Raw genomic sequence first — 14,726 nt, 5'->3', positions numbered from 1 at the left:
CCAGCCCGTCTGACACCAACAATCATCCATGTGATTATCTAATTAACCAATCGTGTGGCAGCAGTGCATAAAATCATGCAGATATGCGTCAGGGGCTTCAGTTCATGTTCACGTCAACCATCAGAATGGGGAAAATGTGATCTCAGTGATTTGGAGCGTGGCATGATTGATGGTGAAACATAATAAACAATCTGACTTTCTACAGCTTGGCTTTATGGTCCCATTATCCACATATGTGGACATCAATTATTACAAAAACTATTTATTTTTTCATGTTTATTATGTGCTGCTAGTTACAAATCAAAAAGGGAAAAGAAAAATGCACACAGCAGTTTATATTAAACATTTATATGAACACTTATGAACATTATATTTACTCCCTGAAATTATTTTCTTAAACATTTAAAAAGTGAAAACAAGCATTTTCCATAGACAAGACTTATAATCAACACTAGGTAGAATTTAGACACAGGTCTTGGACTATAATCTCATTTCAGCCAGTAACAGGCTTAGCCCATATATCTGTCCTTCACGCTACTAATCCACGATCATGTGCCTATACAGTAATTTACTGTGGACACAACACTGAAATCAGTCTTGATCACAAAACATGCTGTCATACCACTTCTTACAGGAAGTGAAGTACTATCCTGACATCTGAGTCACTGAGCAATGACAGGAATGTTACACTGTGAGAGAGGCGAGATATTTCCAAAAATATTTGGCACAACAAACCGAAGTGGATGAGTTTTTTCCCTGCTAACATCCGCCAACAACACAGCCTGACAAACACCCATTAAACTCATGTGTGAGCTGAAAGAAATTCACTTATAACAAACAATAGGTCTCATCACATTTAATCACCTGTGAAATCACTGAGGTTTAAAACTGGGCTGTGGGTGGGGGGGGGACTCGCCAGATCTTTTGTCTTCACTATCTCACACACAGTTTTGCTGGTTTAATCATGTAAACACAATGCAAATGTTTAATACAGAGTTTAGCACACCATTGGTAACGCCAGTTCTAATCACTCCACCCTTGAACACTTTTAATCCAACATTATCCGTGCAATATTTATGATACGACAACATGTTCTGTACTCTGTTTGCACTTGAGTACATATTTACATTAGCACACAAACACCCCCATAAAGCTTACCTGTAACGATGCTGAGGCCACTTCATTATTCAAATGTCCATCATAATTCAGCTGCTTTGTAACTTCTCTTCACAGGTCCACTGAATTATACTGAAACAACCACAGCAGTGTTGGGTGTAATGCATTACTGTAATTAAAATACTTTTCCTTGTATTGTTCATCTGGTCGAGGCTGATCATGGTTTATAAAGTAATTAGTAATGCAATTACATTTCAGACAGAGTAATTAGTACAGTAATATAATTACATTAGAAGATGTCATTAGTAATTAATTACTTACACAACACTGCACAGTAGTGTGTAAAGTGACAGAGAGGAAGTTCATGGAAAGATAATAAGATTAATTTGAATATACTGTTTTACTGAACTGATTATAAATGTCATAGTCGTGTTAATAAACACTTCCCAAAAGTATTCCCATGTTTATTAGTATGAATATTTTGGCAGAAGTATCTACTGCTAAACAAGCCTTTTAATAAGACACTTATTTTAAGTATTTTAATCCATCTAAGGATAAAAATGACTTAATTCAAAACATCTCTTTGTAATAAATAGTTAGCCAGTTAGCCAATACAAAACCAAACATTTGGAAAAATTCCTCTCAGTTAGTATATTACAGTTTAAATATGCTCCAAAACAAGAACGATACATAAATCTTATTGATGGGTAAAGACTATTTAAATGGATTTGTTCTAATAACATTGATATAAAGGGCTTTATTGATTCTTTAAATTAGCCACCTAGCCGCTGGGCTAACCCGAAACTTTCCGATTAAATATGCAGTAATATGCCGCCAATGACACTTTTAACTGTCTGAATATGTGTACACTCGCTCATTTAAAACAATACAATACAAATATCAATATACATGTCTCACATTCCTGGTTGAACCTCATATGGGTATGTACCGGTGGGTTGTTGCGGGGTAATCCGCTGTTGGTGATCACTCGCTCGGTCAGAGCTGTAAATCCAGCGCGGGGTTTGCTGGGCCTCTCCATCACCTTATCAGCGGCGGCTAATCACAACACACAAATCATTCATTATAGCATCCATACTGTTCAATACACGGTGGACGGGGTAAGAAACGTCAAAAACACTGTCACTTTTGAATAAGGGAGGATCTTATGTGTGTGTATGTGTGTGTGACAGAGAGAGAGAGAGAGAGAGAGTGTGAGAGACTGAGACACTGATAGAGAGAGAGAGACAGACACTGATAAAGAGAGAGAGAGAGAGAGAGACACTGAGACACTGATAGAGAGAGAGAGAGAGAGAGAAAGAGAGAGAGCGAGAGAAAGAGAGAGAGAGAGAATAAACCAAATCATAAAAGAATACATATTTGGACCACTGGGAAAATGAAAGTAAAAACCAAAGCAAACTGGAACGTTATCGGGCCCTAAACAGAACATATAATCTGGCAGAATATCTGCTCACTGTAAGAGATCCGAAACAGAGACGGATCCTCCCCAAATACAGACTCAGTGATCACAGACAAACATGAACGAGTCTCACTGTGACACGGGTGAGGTCGAGACAGACAGTCAGACAGACAGACAGAGTCTGTGCTCACTGTGACACGGGTGAGGTCGAGACAGACAGTCAGACAGACAGACAGACAAACAGACAGACAGAGTCTGTGCTCACTGTGACACGGGTGAGGTCGAGACAGACAGTCAGACAGACAGACAGAGTCTGTGCTCACTGTGACACGGGTGAGGTCGAGACAGACAGTCAGACAGACAGACAGACAGACAGACAGACAGAGTCTGTGCTCACTGTGACACGGGTGAGGTCGAGACAGACAGTCAGACAGACAGACAGACAAACAGACAGAGTCTGTGCTCACTGTGACACGGGTGAGTTCGAGACAGAGACACACTTTCTCCTTCATTGGGAGAAATTTACAGAGCTGAGAGAGAGATACCTCCACAAACTCTCAAACCTCATGCCACAGTTTCCCAGTTCAGCAGAAACCGATCAGATGCTGGTGTTACTGGGGGAGTAGATGCTGGTGTTACTGGGGAAGATCAGATCAGACGCTGGTGTTACTGGGGGAGATCAGATCAGATGCTGGTGTTACTGGGGGAGATCAGATCAGATGCTGGTGTTACTGGGGGAGTAGATGCTGGTGTTACTGGGGGAGATCAGATCAGATGCTGGTGTTACTGGGGGAGATCAGATCAGATGCTGGTGTTACTGGGGGAGATCAGATCAGATGCTGGTGTTACTGGGGGAGTAGATGCTGGTGTTACTGAGGAAGATCAGATCAGATGCTGGTATTACTGGGGAAGATCAGATCAGATGCTGGTGTTACTGGGGGAGATCAGATCAGATGCTGGTGTTACTGGGGGAGATCAGATCAGATGCTGGTGTTACTGGGGGAGATCAGATCAGATGCTGGCTTTTTGGCAAAACAGCGCACATAAGACCACATTTATTCTCTTCATACAAAACATCAATGACAAACAAACAAAAATATTTGCATGTTTTACAGATTTAAAAAAAGCATTTGACTCATTTTGGCACGATGGTTTATTTGAAAAATTACTTTTCTAAACATTTAATATTATACAATCCCTGTATGCAAACATGTGCATCAAAATGAGAAATCACAGAACAGTTTTCTTCCAGCAGTGAGACGGTCGACTCTATTCAACATCTCTACCAGTGATTTACAGCAGTATCTCTGACCTCACACGACTCTGAGGTCAAATGTCCTGATGTCTCTCACAGCAGACGGTCTTCAGCAGAGACTGTCAGGAGACTTTACAGTCAATCTGGACTAAACCAGAGGCATTGAGATCGGCATTTGGGGGTTTCGGTCGGACTGGTGAAGCATTGAGTGAAAAGGCTCGGAGGGCATGCAAATAAATCACGATTCATCCATATGAAATTACCAATTAAAACATGGATTAAATTATACTGCTCCATCATTAAAGCAATTATATTATGTGGATGTGAAATTTGGGGACCAGTCTTACATTTTCAAAATTGGGATCAAACTGCCCCCCAATAAACACTTAATGTTCAATAATATGTCACCGAAGCGTGGATTGATAATCGTGTCAACAACCTACATTTTTAATAAAGATGCTAAGTGACAGTAGTTTAATTATATACTGTTTATAAGTGATTAGCATAACTCATTGAATTCGGCTCCTCTCTGCCGTTTTTACTGTTTTGTTTCCCATGTTTAATTTCACTGCTGCTGTTTCCATTTTATTTACACAAGTATGAATTAGAATAAAATTGCCATAGTAATAATTAGATATATATTTTTATTAATTATAATAGGCTTAGAAAAATGATCTCTGTTTATATTTTCTGAAGTTTAGGTAGTTTGGATTTGTTTACGTTCGGCTCGCGCATCAGACTCTCACGTCGATGGATTATGGACTGTACCAACTCGGCCGAAGGAGACGCCAATTGCGAATTCACATTCTTTTGGACTAGTTTTGGCATATTTATAAGAAATATTATTTTACACGTATGCAGTACACATATGTAAATGTCACTCTATCTCTTGTATGGATCGTTTGATGTGTCTGTGAGTGTTTAAACCCGTGTGTGACTGAACACACTCCTCTGTTGGGCGCTCGAAACATGCGGCGCGCGTCTGGCTGGAAGAAGTTGTGCAGAGAGCTGGAAGGATGCGGGGAAGATGGCGATGAATGTGAAGAACAGAGATGCGTTTGATTCAAGTGCTGACTATTGCAATATCTACAGCTCTCAGCCTGTAAACTATGGAGATTGCAGCCATTATTTCCCTCGGATGACAGGTAAGATAAGACTTCTTTTCGAAATGGTTAGTGCGTTTTCACTGATGCACTGCATAAAATTAGCTTTCCCCTCAGTAGAATGCATTAAAATGTGGGATTTTTTATTATTACATTATTTTTTAAAATGAATTATTATTATTATTATTATTATTATTATTAATAAAATAATGAAGATTATTATTTATAAGATTATTTATTAATAATAAAAATGAGAGTCCGTGATGTCAGCCTTATAGTAACCACTGACAGATTGATATTTGCTTTCCTCTCTGCATTTATTCAAGATATCATGACATGAAATGTTAATGGCACTCTGCATGGATAGTTTAAGGTCAATGCATCACTATACACCAACTGTTAAACATATTTATACCTCATGAAATCTCATTGAGGTTCTTTAGGAACACCTTTTCAATGCCTCCTTTTTCCTGTTATGTGGTGAGATGGATCCTCAAGCGTTGCATGGATTGATTTTATTGGATTAGATCATTAAAATAAATCTTGCATGCAAACTTTTTCAATATATCCTTTTTGCATGGCGAGTGGAGTTTATTTCTTACGAGATAAGAACTCATGCAGAATGGAGGCAGGTTGAATGGGGTATCTGATGGTAGTTCTTGGTCATGTTCTTTGGCGTTCCTACAGTAGGCACAGGAATACATGAGTCTAGATTCCAGATGACACCAATGACCAGTTTTATCTGTAGTGATGACATGGAATTAAGCTCAAGATCAGTGATGATGTTTGACCTTTTATAACTTACCAGCTGTATGATCCCACAACTTCACCATCTGCAGTCATGTGCCTTGGCTGTTCATTCATGTAATGTCCAATTGACCTGGCAGATACAGAAAGGCACAATTTTTGTTATTTATTTATTTATTATTATTATTATTTGCTCCCGGCTGATGACCCCGCAGCTGGGCTGAATACAATGGTGGAGGTGTGGCAGGCAATAATGCCTGGCAGGTTATTACAGCCACCTGTGCATCTGTTTAGTTCTCTGGGAAACCAGTGACTACTGTGAATAGGGCAGTTGGAGTCTAGGGAAGACTGGAGGACGGTCAGGAAAGTCTGCACAGGGGTGGGTAGGCTAGTTACCTTATAGGCTCAGCGGTTAAGGCTCTGGGTTACTGACCGAAAGGTTGGGGGTTCAAGCCCCAGCACCATCAAGACACCACTGTTGGGCCCTTGAGCAAGGCCCTTGACCCTATCTGCTCCAGGGGCGCTGTTTCATGGCTGACCCTGCGCTCTGACCCCAGCTTAGTTGGGATATGCAAAAAAAAAAAACTGCATTTCATTTGCTCTGTACCTGTACTCTGCACAATGACAATAAAGTTGAATCTTAATCTTAAAAAGGGGATTGAGCACAAAACAGCCCAGTGGTCATCCGAGAGGTGGAATGGAATGGAAGATGGACCACTTAGGACAGACAATTTGGAGACAGCCATGGATAATGAGCAAAGGATCTTTAGAAGATGCAGTTGCGGGTGGTTGAGGGCAAAATGTTACAAAGGTCTGCGTATTCATCAAGGAAGGATGTCGGGAGCAGCTTGACACAACCTTGCACTGCAGCAGTAGCTCAGACAAGGAGCACCACAGCACTGTTGATTCAAGAAGACCAGTCCCGCCAGCAGGACAGGTCAAGCCTGCAAGGTGAGCCACAAGAAGAGACAACCTTCGAGCCACAGCCAAGACAGGGAAGACCTGACAATGAGAAGAAACCAGAGAGAAGGAGGCTAATCAAGTGGCCGAGATCTAATGATAAGGATGCGTGGACCAGACTAGATGAGGACCTGTGCTCCACCTTGGAGAATGCCCTTACTGGAAGGGTGGAAGCCAAGCTTATTATGTTTAGCGATATTGTGTACAAAGAATGTATAGGTAGATTTGGTGAAAAAGTAGTAAGGAAGAGTGGTCCAGGGGTGATGGGTCGGAGAGAGGAGGAGATATTCCAGCTTGTGAAAGAGCAGAGGCAGCAGGAGAAGGAGGGCTTGAAGGTATTATGAGATTGCATAAGGACTTGATTAGCAGTCTTGAGGTGGGCAGAGAGAATCCAACAGCGGAGAAGGAAGAGGGAGCATGAAAGGGCGAAATTCATCAACCATCCTTTAAAGTTAGCCATAAACCTGCATCAAGAAATGAGGAGTGGGAAGCTGGTGATGGCAAAAGAGGAAATAGAAGACCACATGGAACAACAACTTGGTGACCCCTACAAAGACAATTCGCTTGGCTCCCCTGGATATGTCACACAGCCAGTAGAGCCAGTAGTAGAATTTGACGTAGATCCCCCTAAGCTGAGTGAGGTGAGGCAGGTGGTAGAAAAAGCCAGGGCAACTTCAGCCCCAGGCCCGAATTGGATACCATACAAGCTGTATAATTGCCCCATGGTTCTCAAAATGTTGAGGAGACTGTTAAGAGTTGCCTGGAAAAAGCAGTGCATTGGATGTCTGACTACCTGAAGAATGGATACATAGACACAAGCTGCCAGAAGGCAGACGCTGGCTTTCCTGGATGCATGGAACATGCGTCAGTAATATGGGAGCAGTTCCAATCTGCCAAGAGAGATAACAAAGACATCCACGTAGTCTGGCTGGACTTGGCAAATGCCTATGGATCAATTCCACACCAGCTTGTTAGCTATGAGCTGGAGTTTTTCCATGTACCAGAGTGCATTAGGAGCTTGGTAGACAGCTAATATTGAGACTTGAAGTCAAGTCAATTTTATTTGTATAGCGCCTTTCACAACACACACCGTTTCATAGCAGCTTTACAGAAGATCAGCATTAACAGACGATAAAACTATAATGTCTATAATGTTGATGAATCATAACTGTGTAATTAGATAAAATATGATTGTTTAAAAATAAGTAATTAAATAATAATTGTATTAATAACCTGAAGGCGACTGTGGCGAGGAACACAAAACTCCATAAGATGATGATTAATGGAGAAAAATAATCTTGGGAGAAACCAGACTCACTGTGGGGGCCAGTTCCCCTCTGACTAACCCCACCCTAACCCTAAACCAGACTCACTGTGGGGGCCAGTTCCCCTCTGACCGACCCCACCCTAAGCCTAAACCAGACTCACTGTGGGGGCCAGTTCCCCTCTGACCGACCCCACCCTAAGCCTAAACCAGACTCACTGTGGGGGCCAGTTCCCCTCTGACCGACCCCACCCTAAGCCTAAACCAGACTCACTGTGGGGGCCAGTTCCCCTCTGACTAACCCCACCCTAACCCTAAACCAGACTCACTGTGGGGGCCAGTTCCCCTCTGACTATCCCCACCCTAACCCTAAACCAGACTCACTGTGGGGGCCAGTTCCCCTCTGACTAACCCCACCCTAACCCTAAACCAGACTCACTGTGGGGGCCAGTTCCCCTCTGACTAACCCCACCCTAACCCTAAACCAGACTCACTGTGGGGGCCAGTTCCCCTCTGACTAACCCCACCCTAACCCTAAACCAGACTCACTCAGAGATTTAATATTAGTAAACTATAGTTTTGGCAAAATCTACTTTGTGCATGACACGAGTAATTTATCCAGCAATTGTTTACAGACCGATTGTTTCACTTTTAATTGACTATAATCACAATTCCAGTGGATCAGACGTTTACATTCACAAAGTTAACTGTGTCCCAAGGACACTTCGGCATGTGGAGTCATGTGATTAGTGGACAACCCGCTTTACCACCTGAGCCACAGGTAATAATTCAGTGAAAAAAATCTAATTTCGTTTCTCAGCCGTGTTGACAACCCTAATTGTGAGTTCCTCATTTTAAATCAACCATCTCTATTTTAACGATGATGCATGTGTCGCGAGCGCAGAAGTAACGTAGGTGATGTCGGCGGTGTGGGAACACTTTGGGTGTGTTAAAGAAGGTCTGGATAGATGCCATGAGGCTCCATCAGTGTTTGTCATTTACACAGTTTGTAGCAAGAAAGTGTAGACCCAAGCATGAAACACTCCACGAGCATCATCACTGACTTTAGGGAGATGAATGGAAGGGAAAATATGGCATATAGGATAACAAATGATGGTACTGTAAAACAATACAGCTTTACAATACATGATTTGTTATGAGACGTTAGCTTTATAGTAACGTACTGTTATGCTATATAAGCGCGTTCATGCAACGTTACGGTGAACTGTTAGCTCATGCATTATTTGCTTAAGTGTAGTTGGCCTACAGTGTGTTTAATACTAATAATGTTTTATTGCAAAGAAATAAATAGGGTTAACAAAGGGCTTGAGGCATACGGGAAATGGACTGTGATACTGTAGCAGAAAATAGACAAAAACACCAATAAATAAACTGCAAATTTACATTTATGCATTTGGCAGGCGCTTTTATCCAAAGCGACTTACAGTGCACTTATTACAGGGACAATCCCCCCGGAACAACCTGGAGTTAAGTGTCTTACTCAAGGACACAATGGTGGTGACTGTGGGGATCAAACCAGCAACCTTCTGAGTACCAATGTATTATACAGAGCATTTATTACAGGGACAATCCCTCCGGAGCAACCTGGAGTTAAGTGTCTTACTCAAGGACACAATGGTGGTGACTGTGGGGATCAAACCAGCAACCTTCTGATTACCAATGTATTATACAGAGCATTTATTACAGGGACAATCCCTCCGGAGCAACCTGGAGTTAAGTGTCTTACTCAAGGACACAATGGTGGTGACTGTGGGGATCAAACCAGCAACCTTCTGATTACCAATGTATTATACAGAGCACTTATTACAGGGACAATCCCCCCGGAGCAACCTGGAGTTAAGTGTCTTACTCAAGGACACAATGGTGGTGACTGTGGGGATCAAACCAGCAAACTTCTGATTACCAATGTATTATACAGAGCATTTATTACAGGGACAATCCCTCCGAGCAACCTGGAGTTAAGTGTCTTACTCAAGGACACAATGGTGGTGACTGTGGGGATCAAACCAGCAACCTTCTGATTACCAATGTATTATACAGAGCACTTATTACAGGGACAATCCCCCCGGAGCAACCTGGAGTTAAGTGTCTTACTCAAGGACACAATGGTGGTGACTGTGGGGATCAAACCAGCAACCTTCTGATTACCAATGTATTATACAGAGCATTTATTACAGGGACAATCCCTCCGGAGCAACCTGGAGTTAAGTGCCTTACTCAAGGACACAATGGTGGTGACTGTGGGGATCAAACCAGCAACCTTCTGAGTACCAGATTACCAGTTATGTGCTTAGACCACCACTCCAAATAAATAAATTATTTTTCAGTTGTTATTGTTTTAAATCAAACTAAATTACAAAAACAACCAATTAATGTATCAAATGTATATTCTGAACTGTTAACCTTGGCAGTAATGATAGAAGTATTAATGAGTTTTTTTTTTTGTGCTATATTAAATTTCATAAATCTTAAAATAATAATTCAACTTGTTGTTTGACAGTATGGCATACAATTAAATTACATACTTTTTTCTAAATTTAGCCTTAACTAAACAACTGCTTAAGTTAGTAATGCACCGTAATGCCATGGTATTATATGTGACGTTATCATACCGTGAAAATCGGTTTGGAAGCAATCAATATTTAATCAATGTTTATATTCTGTTTGGTGTAATGCTGTAGAAATGACACACTTCAGCTTTATACCAATTATTCCTGCACCTCGGTAGATTTGCAACCATGTTGACTTTGCCGTGTTCTCAGGATGAGGCAGCTGATACAGGCTTATTCTAAACTGTGACAATCACAACAGCTCCATTTCAGGCCTATGAATGATTTGGTATTTGGTGTATGTCGCCACTGTCCAGGCATTCGGAAACAAAAGCATTCAGTACGTTCTTATGTCTATTTTGGTCGACTGAATCATTGTTGCCGTGATCCTGTTAATTGATACACTGGAAATATCACGAAGCAGCTGCGTGTCCGACCCCGTTACACACATGCAGTTCAGTGAGCAGAAGTCTATGGCATCTGACATCTACAGAAGCCATAATGATTCACTCTTACTACAGGAAGTGTGATTGCTGACTAAGGAGCAAAAGACATGCCACTTACACACATTTGCTCTATTGGTAGAATGGCTCATTAGCTGAAAATATCATGTGGCGTTAACATCTCTATTGGAAGAAGCTGAGGACTCTCAGTCTTGCTTCATTCATAAACTTTGTCTCTGAAGCTTCTCCTAAAGGAAGACACAAACAAACACAAACAAATTGGATAAGAACTCCAGTAAAGGTGTTTACATGCAACGCAAAATCAGGGTAATGGGCAAAAATCTACCTGTGTCGATTGGTTTATTTATTCATTTTTTTCTCCCCTTTCTCCCCAATGGAACGCCCAATTCCCAATGCGCTCTTAGTCCTCGTGGTGGCGTAGTGACTCGCCTCAATACGGGTGGCGGAGGATGAATCTCAGTTGCCTCCACGTCTGAGACCGTCAATCACGTGACTTGTTGAGTGTGTTACCGTGGAGACATAGCGCTTATGAAGGCTTCACGCTATTCTCCGCAGCATCCACGCACAACTCACCACACGCCCCACCGAGAGCAAGAACCACATTATAGCGACCACGAGGAGGTTACCCCATGTGACTCTACCCTCCCTAGCAACCGGAACAATTTGGTTGCTTAGGAGACCTGGCTGGAGTCACTCAACAAGTCCTGGATTCAAACTCATGACTCCAGGTGTGATAGTCAGCGTCAATACTCGCTGAGATACTCAGACACCCATATGAAAGCATCATGTTTTTTACTAACCCAGATACTTCTCCATCCTTACATTGTCACGCTGACTCTCAAATTCTGCTTCCAGGTCCAGATGCGGTTCTGAAGCCGCCCCTCAGTCTGATGTACCAGCAGCAGCCGAAGCACTTCCAGGTCATGACCCCCACTCAGAACCTCAGACCGCCCCCTGTGATGATGTCACCAGACCCCCTGCGATTCCCGCTCTGTACCCCTCTTGCGGTAAAGATGCCTCCCGACCCGTACATCCCAGCACCATTTGTCGTCAGTCCCAAACCCCCTGAGGAGGACGGTCAGGTGGTGTGTGGCAATCAGGAAGCCGCTCTGGAAGAACTCTGCAGGCCTTTGTACTGCAAACTGTGCAACGTGACGCTCAACTCCACACAACAGGCTCAGGCACACTATCAGGTCACCTAAAGCTCTGTTGTTATGCTCCTCCAGGAATGACAATAAGATAAGAGAACGTTAAATAAATGTGTGTAAGCAAAGCGTTCTGGCGACATGGGAATATTTTCTGTAGGAGATAAACTGATTTACGCTTTAAGATGTTTTTGTATAATATTCTTGTTGCAAATCAGGAGTGTGATACTTTCAGTTTTGATTGCTGGTGAAGATAATCTGACTGCTGAAGCAGAAGAAGAATGCATGGTGTGATCCATCTTTTGTTTGTCCGCAGGGGAAAAACCACAGCAAGAAGCTGCGCAACTTCTATGCTGGTAGTGATCAGCCGCCTCCCATTAGACTAGCAGAGGTGGAGCCTGTTTCCCAGCAACCCCCAGATTCTGCACATGTGACGGCCAAACAGGTACAGACTTTATAGCGCTTTCCCTCCAAACAACAGGGTTCCCACGCTCATGATTACAATTCTACAGGCCTGAAATATCATGAAACACATCATTTCATTTGTAAAGTCAATAGTTATTAATGAATCAGTCAAACTGGTTCACCCGTCACTCATTAGAATGATTCAGTATTTACAGGACTGTAAAGGTCATTGATGAAACCGTGTGTGATCCCTAAACCAAGTGTCTTTTTCATGCTGTCTGGGAAATGCTTTAAGTGCAGTTTGATCATGCGGCATCAGTCCGCAAGTGTTTGTAATCAGAGATGCACGCACACCTTTCATCGCTCTACACATCTAAAAGCTTTCCTTTCATTGTCCCGTCTGCAGCCACTCTCCGCCAGCAGAATCATACTGGCAACAGAAAATGACTACTGCAAGCTGTGTGACGCCTCCTTCAGTTCACCCGCCGTGGCTCAGGCGCACTACCAGGGCAAGAACCACGCCAAGAGGCTGCGGCTGGCAGAGGCGCAGCAGAATGCCACGTCCTCGTGAGTCTGGCAAACACACACACCGCCAGAACATCCTCCCACGTTTGTGGTGGCAGTGTCAGAAATTAACTTCTTTATTAAAGGGATAGTTCACCCAAAAATGAACATTCTGTCATCATTAACTCGTGCACCCTCATGTTTTGAAGTCCCTTCCTCTGTGGAACTCAAAGGGAGTTTCAGTCACCATTCTTTAAATGGTCTCCTCGTGTTCCTCATCATATGGTTTGGGATGTAGTTTCTCATCACAAATCACGTCTTCTCTTTCCACTCTTGAGTGCAGTGAGTCAGTACGGGTCTGTGGAGGCTCTACTGTAAACACATGCAGGATGGGCATTTTGTAGTCGAGTACTTTTACCCACAGAAAACAACTAATCGATTACTCGTAAATAGGGATGAGATCATGATTCGGTTCGATATATATGAGATGAGGTTCACGATTCAATATAATCTCACTTAAATTACAAAATACAAAAATTCTTTTATTTTCTGACATTTGTTTTGCTCAAAATGCTCATTATAATTCCTCATGAAAATCGAGTTCTTTAATACAACATATAAATGCTCAAAGTTGAAATAATAAGAGTTTGTCTATAAGAAAAGATCAGAAATAGTGAGCTACATTCAGTCTGATCAGATGCAGAACAACAGAACTGAACAGAACCGGTCCTGAAGAACTGTGTGTATTATATGAATTAATGTTATATCATGAAATTGTGTATATAATAATGAGATGATCACTGTTTGGAATAATGTGTATCATTTATAAGTAATAACGTTGAGTTTACATTCATTTGTATAAGAAACACTAAATAGGTTACTGTCACTTTAAGAGTTCAACGAGCGGCTCACAGTGTTCCGCTTCAGCGAACATCAACGAGAATTATTAAATACTTTTTGATCCGACCGTAAAGAACAGAAAAGATATTAAAGACTCGTTGTTTAATGAAAGTGGAGTCGCCTCATCTTTGATGGACACACATTACACGGAGGAAACAATCCGTTTAATCTCAAGCACTTCATCAAAACAAGGAGATTTTCCAGGTATTCCAGTTCTTACTTTTCTAACAGCACTTTAAGGATCTTGTGTGAACAGTGTAGAATACAATAAAAAAATGAATAAAGTAAATAATGTTTTCTTTCACTTGGAGTTTGCACAGAATGCAATACTGACAGCAGGAGTGTAGCACATACTATATAAACTCTAGATCATTCTGATCATTTCACATGTAATGGTAAAAGATATCTGGTAGATAACAGATGAAATAAATGAATTCATATATAATATATTGGGTGTTTCCCTGGTTCATCTCTGGACGGTCTCTTATTGTTCAGACTTTACAGTTACAGTTGGTTTGAGGATTAGGGACTGAGTACAAAGAGATGATTTCAGATGCAAATGGGGATGTTACCCTGGAGCATGATCCCTCCTACAGTTTATATTTTGCATGGAGGAAGAGGTTTTTCCTGTTAGCTTTATCTGCTGTGTGTTTGTGCAGTGATAAGTGGAGCGCAGAGTTGTGTAACCACAATAACAAACTCCAAACGTCTGATCGTGTCAGTAACCGGTTCAGCTGGGTCTCAAAATCAAAGCTCACGTTTAGCATACATTGTTTAAATAAGTGGGCACTATACCGATACCATTCCTCAGTGCTAAACTGGGCGTTATGTTGAATATTCACTATATATCCACTATGATTTTGTTGCCAAATGAAG

General features: G+C 41.8%; 2 protein-coding genes and 1 long non-coding RNA gene across 4 annotated transcripts in view; 1 reads left to right on the top strand and 2 right to left on the bottom strand.

Moving 5' to 3' along the window:
* Nucleotides 1-2,288, bottom strand: part of pik3ca (phosphatidylinositol-4,5-bisphosphate 3-kinase, catalytic subunit alpha) — a 30,845-nt gene extending 28,557 nt beyond the window's left edge. The window contains exons 1-2 of one of the 2 annotated variants that reach the window (XM_052101616.1): nt 2,035-2,288; nt 1,159-1,248 (exon numbers count right to left, since the gene is read on the bottom strand). The gene's annotated coding sequence lies outside the window, so the exon portion shown is untranslated. The remainder of the gene's footprint in view (nt 1-1,158; nt 1,249-2,034) is intronic. The other variant, XM_052101615.1, reaches the window with a different exon arrangement.
* Nucleotides 2,289-4,799: 2,511 nt separating this feature from the next.
* Nucleotides 4,800-14,726, top strand: part of zmat3 (zinc finger, matrin-type 3) — a 20,192-nt gene continuing 10,265 nt past the window's right edge. The window contains exons 1-4 of the mRNA XM_052101637.1: nt 4,800-4,933; nt 11,752-12,089; nt 12,358-12,486; nt 12,853-13,013. Coding sequence (XP_051957597.1) covers nt 4,816-4,933; nt 11,752-12,089; nt 12,358-12,486; nt 12,853-13,013 — 746 coding nt within the window. The 5' untranslated portion in view covers nt 4,800-4,815. The remainder of the gene's footprint in view (nt 4,934-11,751; nt 12,090-12,357; nt 12,487-12,852; nt 13,014-14,726) is intronic.
* Nucleotides 9,286-10,033, bottom strand: LOC127626091 (uncharacterized). Its single transcript, XR_007968403.1, has 3 exons — nt 9,836-10,033; nt 9,653-9,713; nt 9,286-9,406 (listed from the first exon to the last, which is right to left on the bottom strand). It is a non-coding gene; the product is annotated as an uncharacterized LOC127626091 (long non-coding RNA).

The sequence above is a fragment of the Xyrauchen texanus genome, chromosome 32 (genome assembly GCF_025860055.1).
Source record: "Xyrauchen texanus isolate HMW12.3.18 chromosome 32, RBS_HiC_50CHRs, whole genome shotgun sequence".
Lineage (NCBI taxonomy): Eukaryota > Metazoa > Chordata > Actinopteri > Cypriniformes > Catostomidae > Xyrauchen > Xyrauchen texanus.
This window is presented reverse-complemented; position numbering and strand designations above follow the sequence as displayed.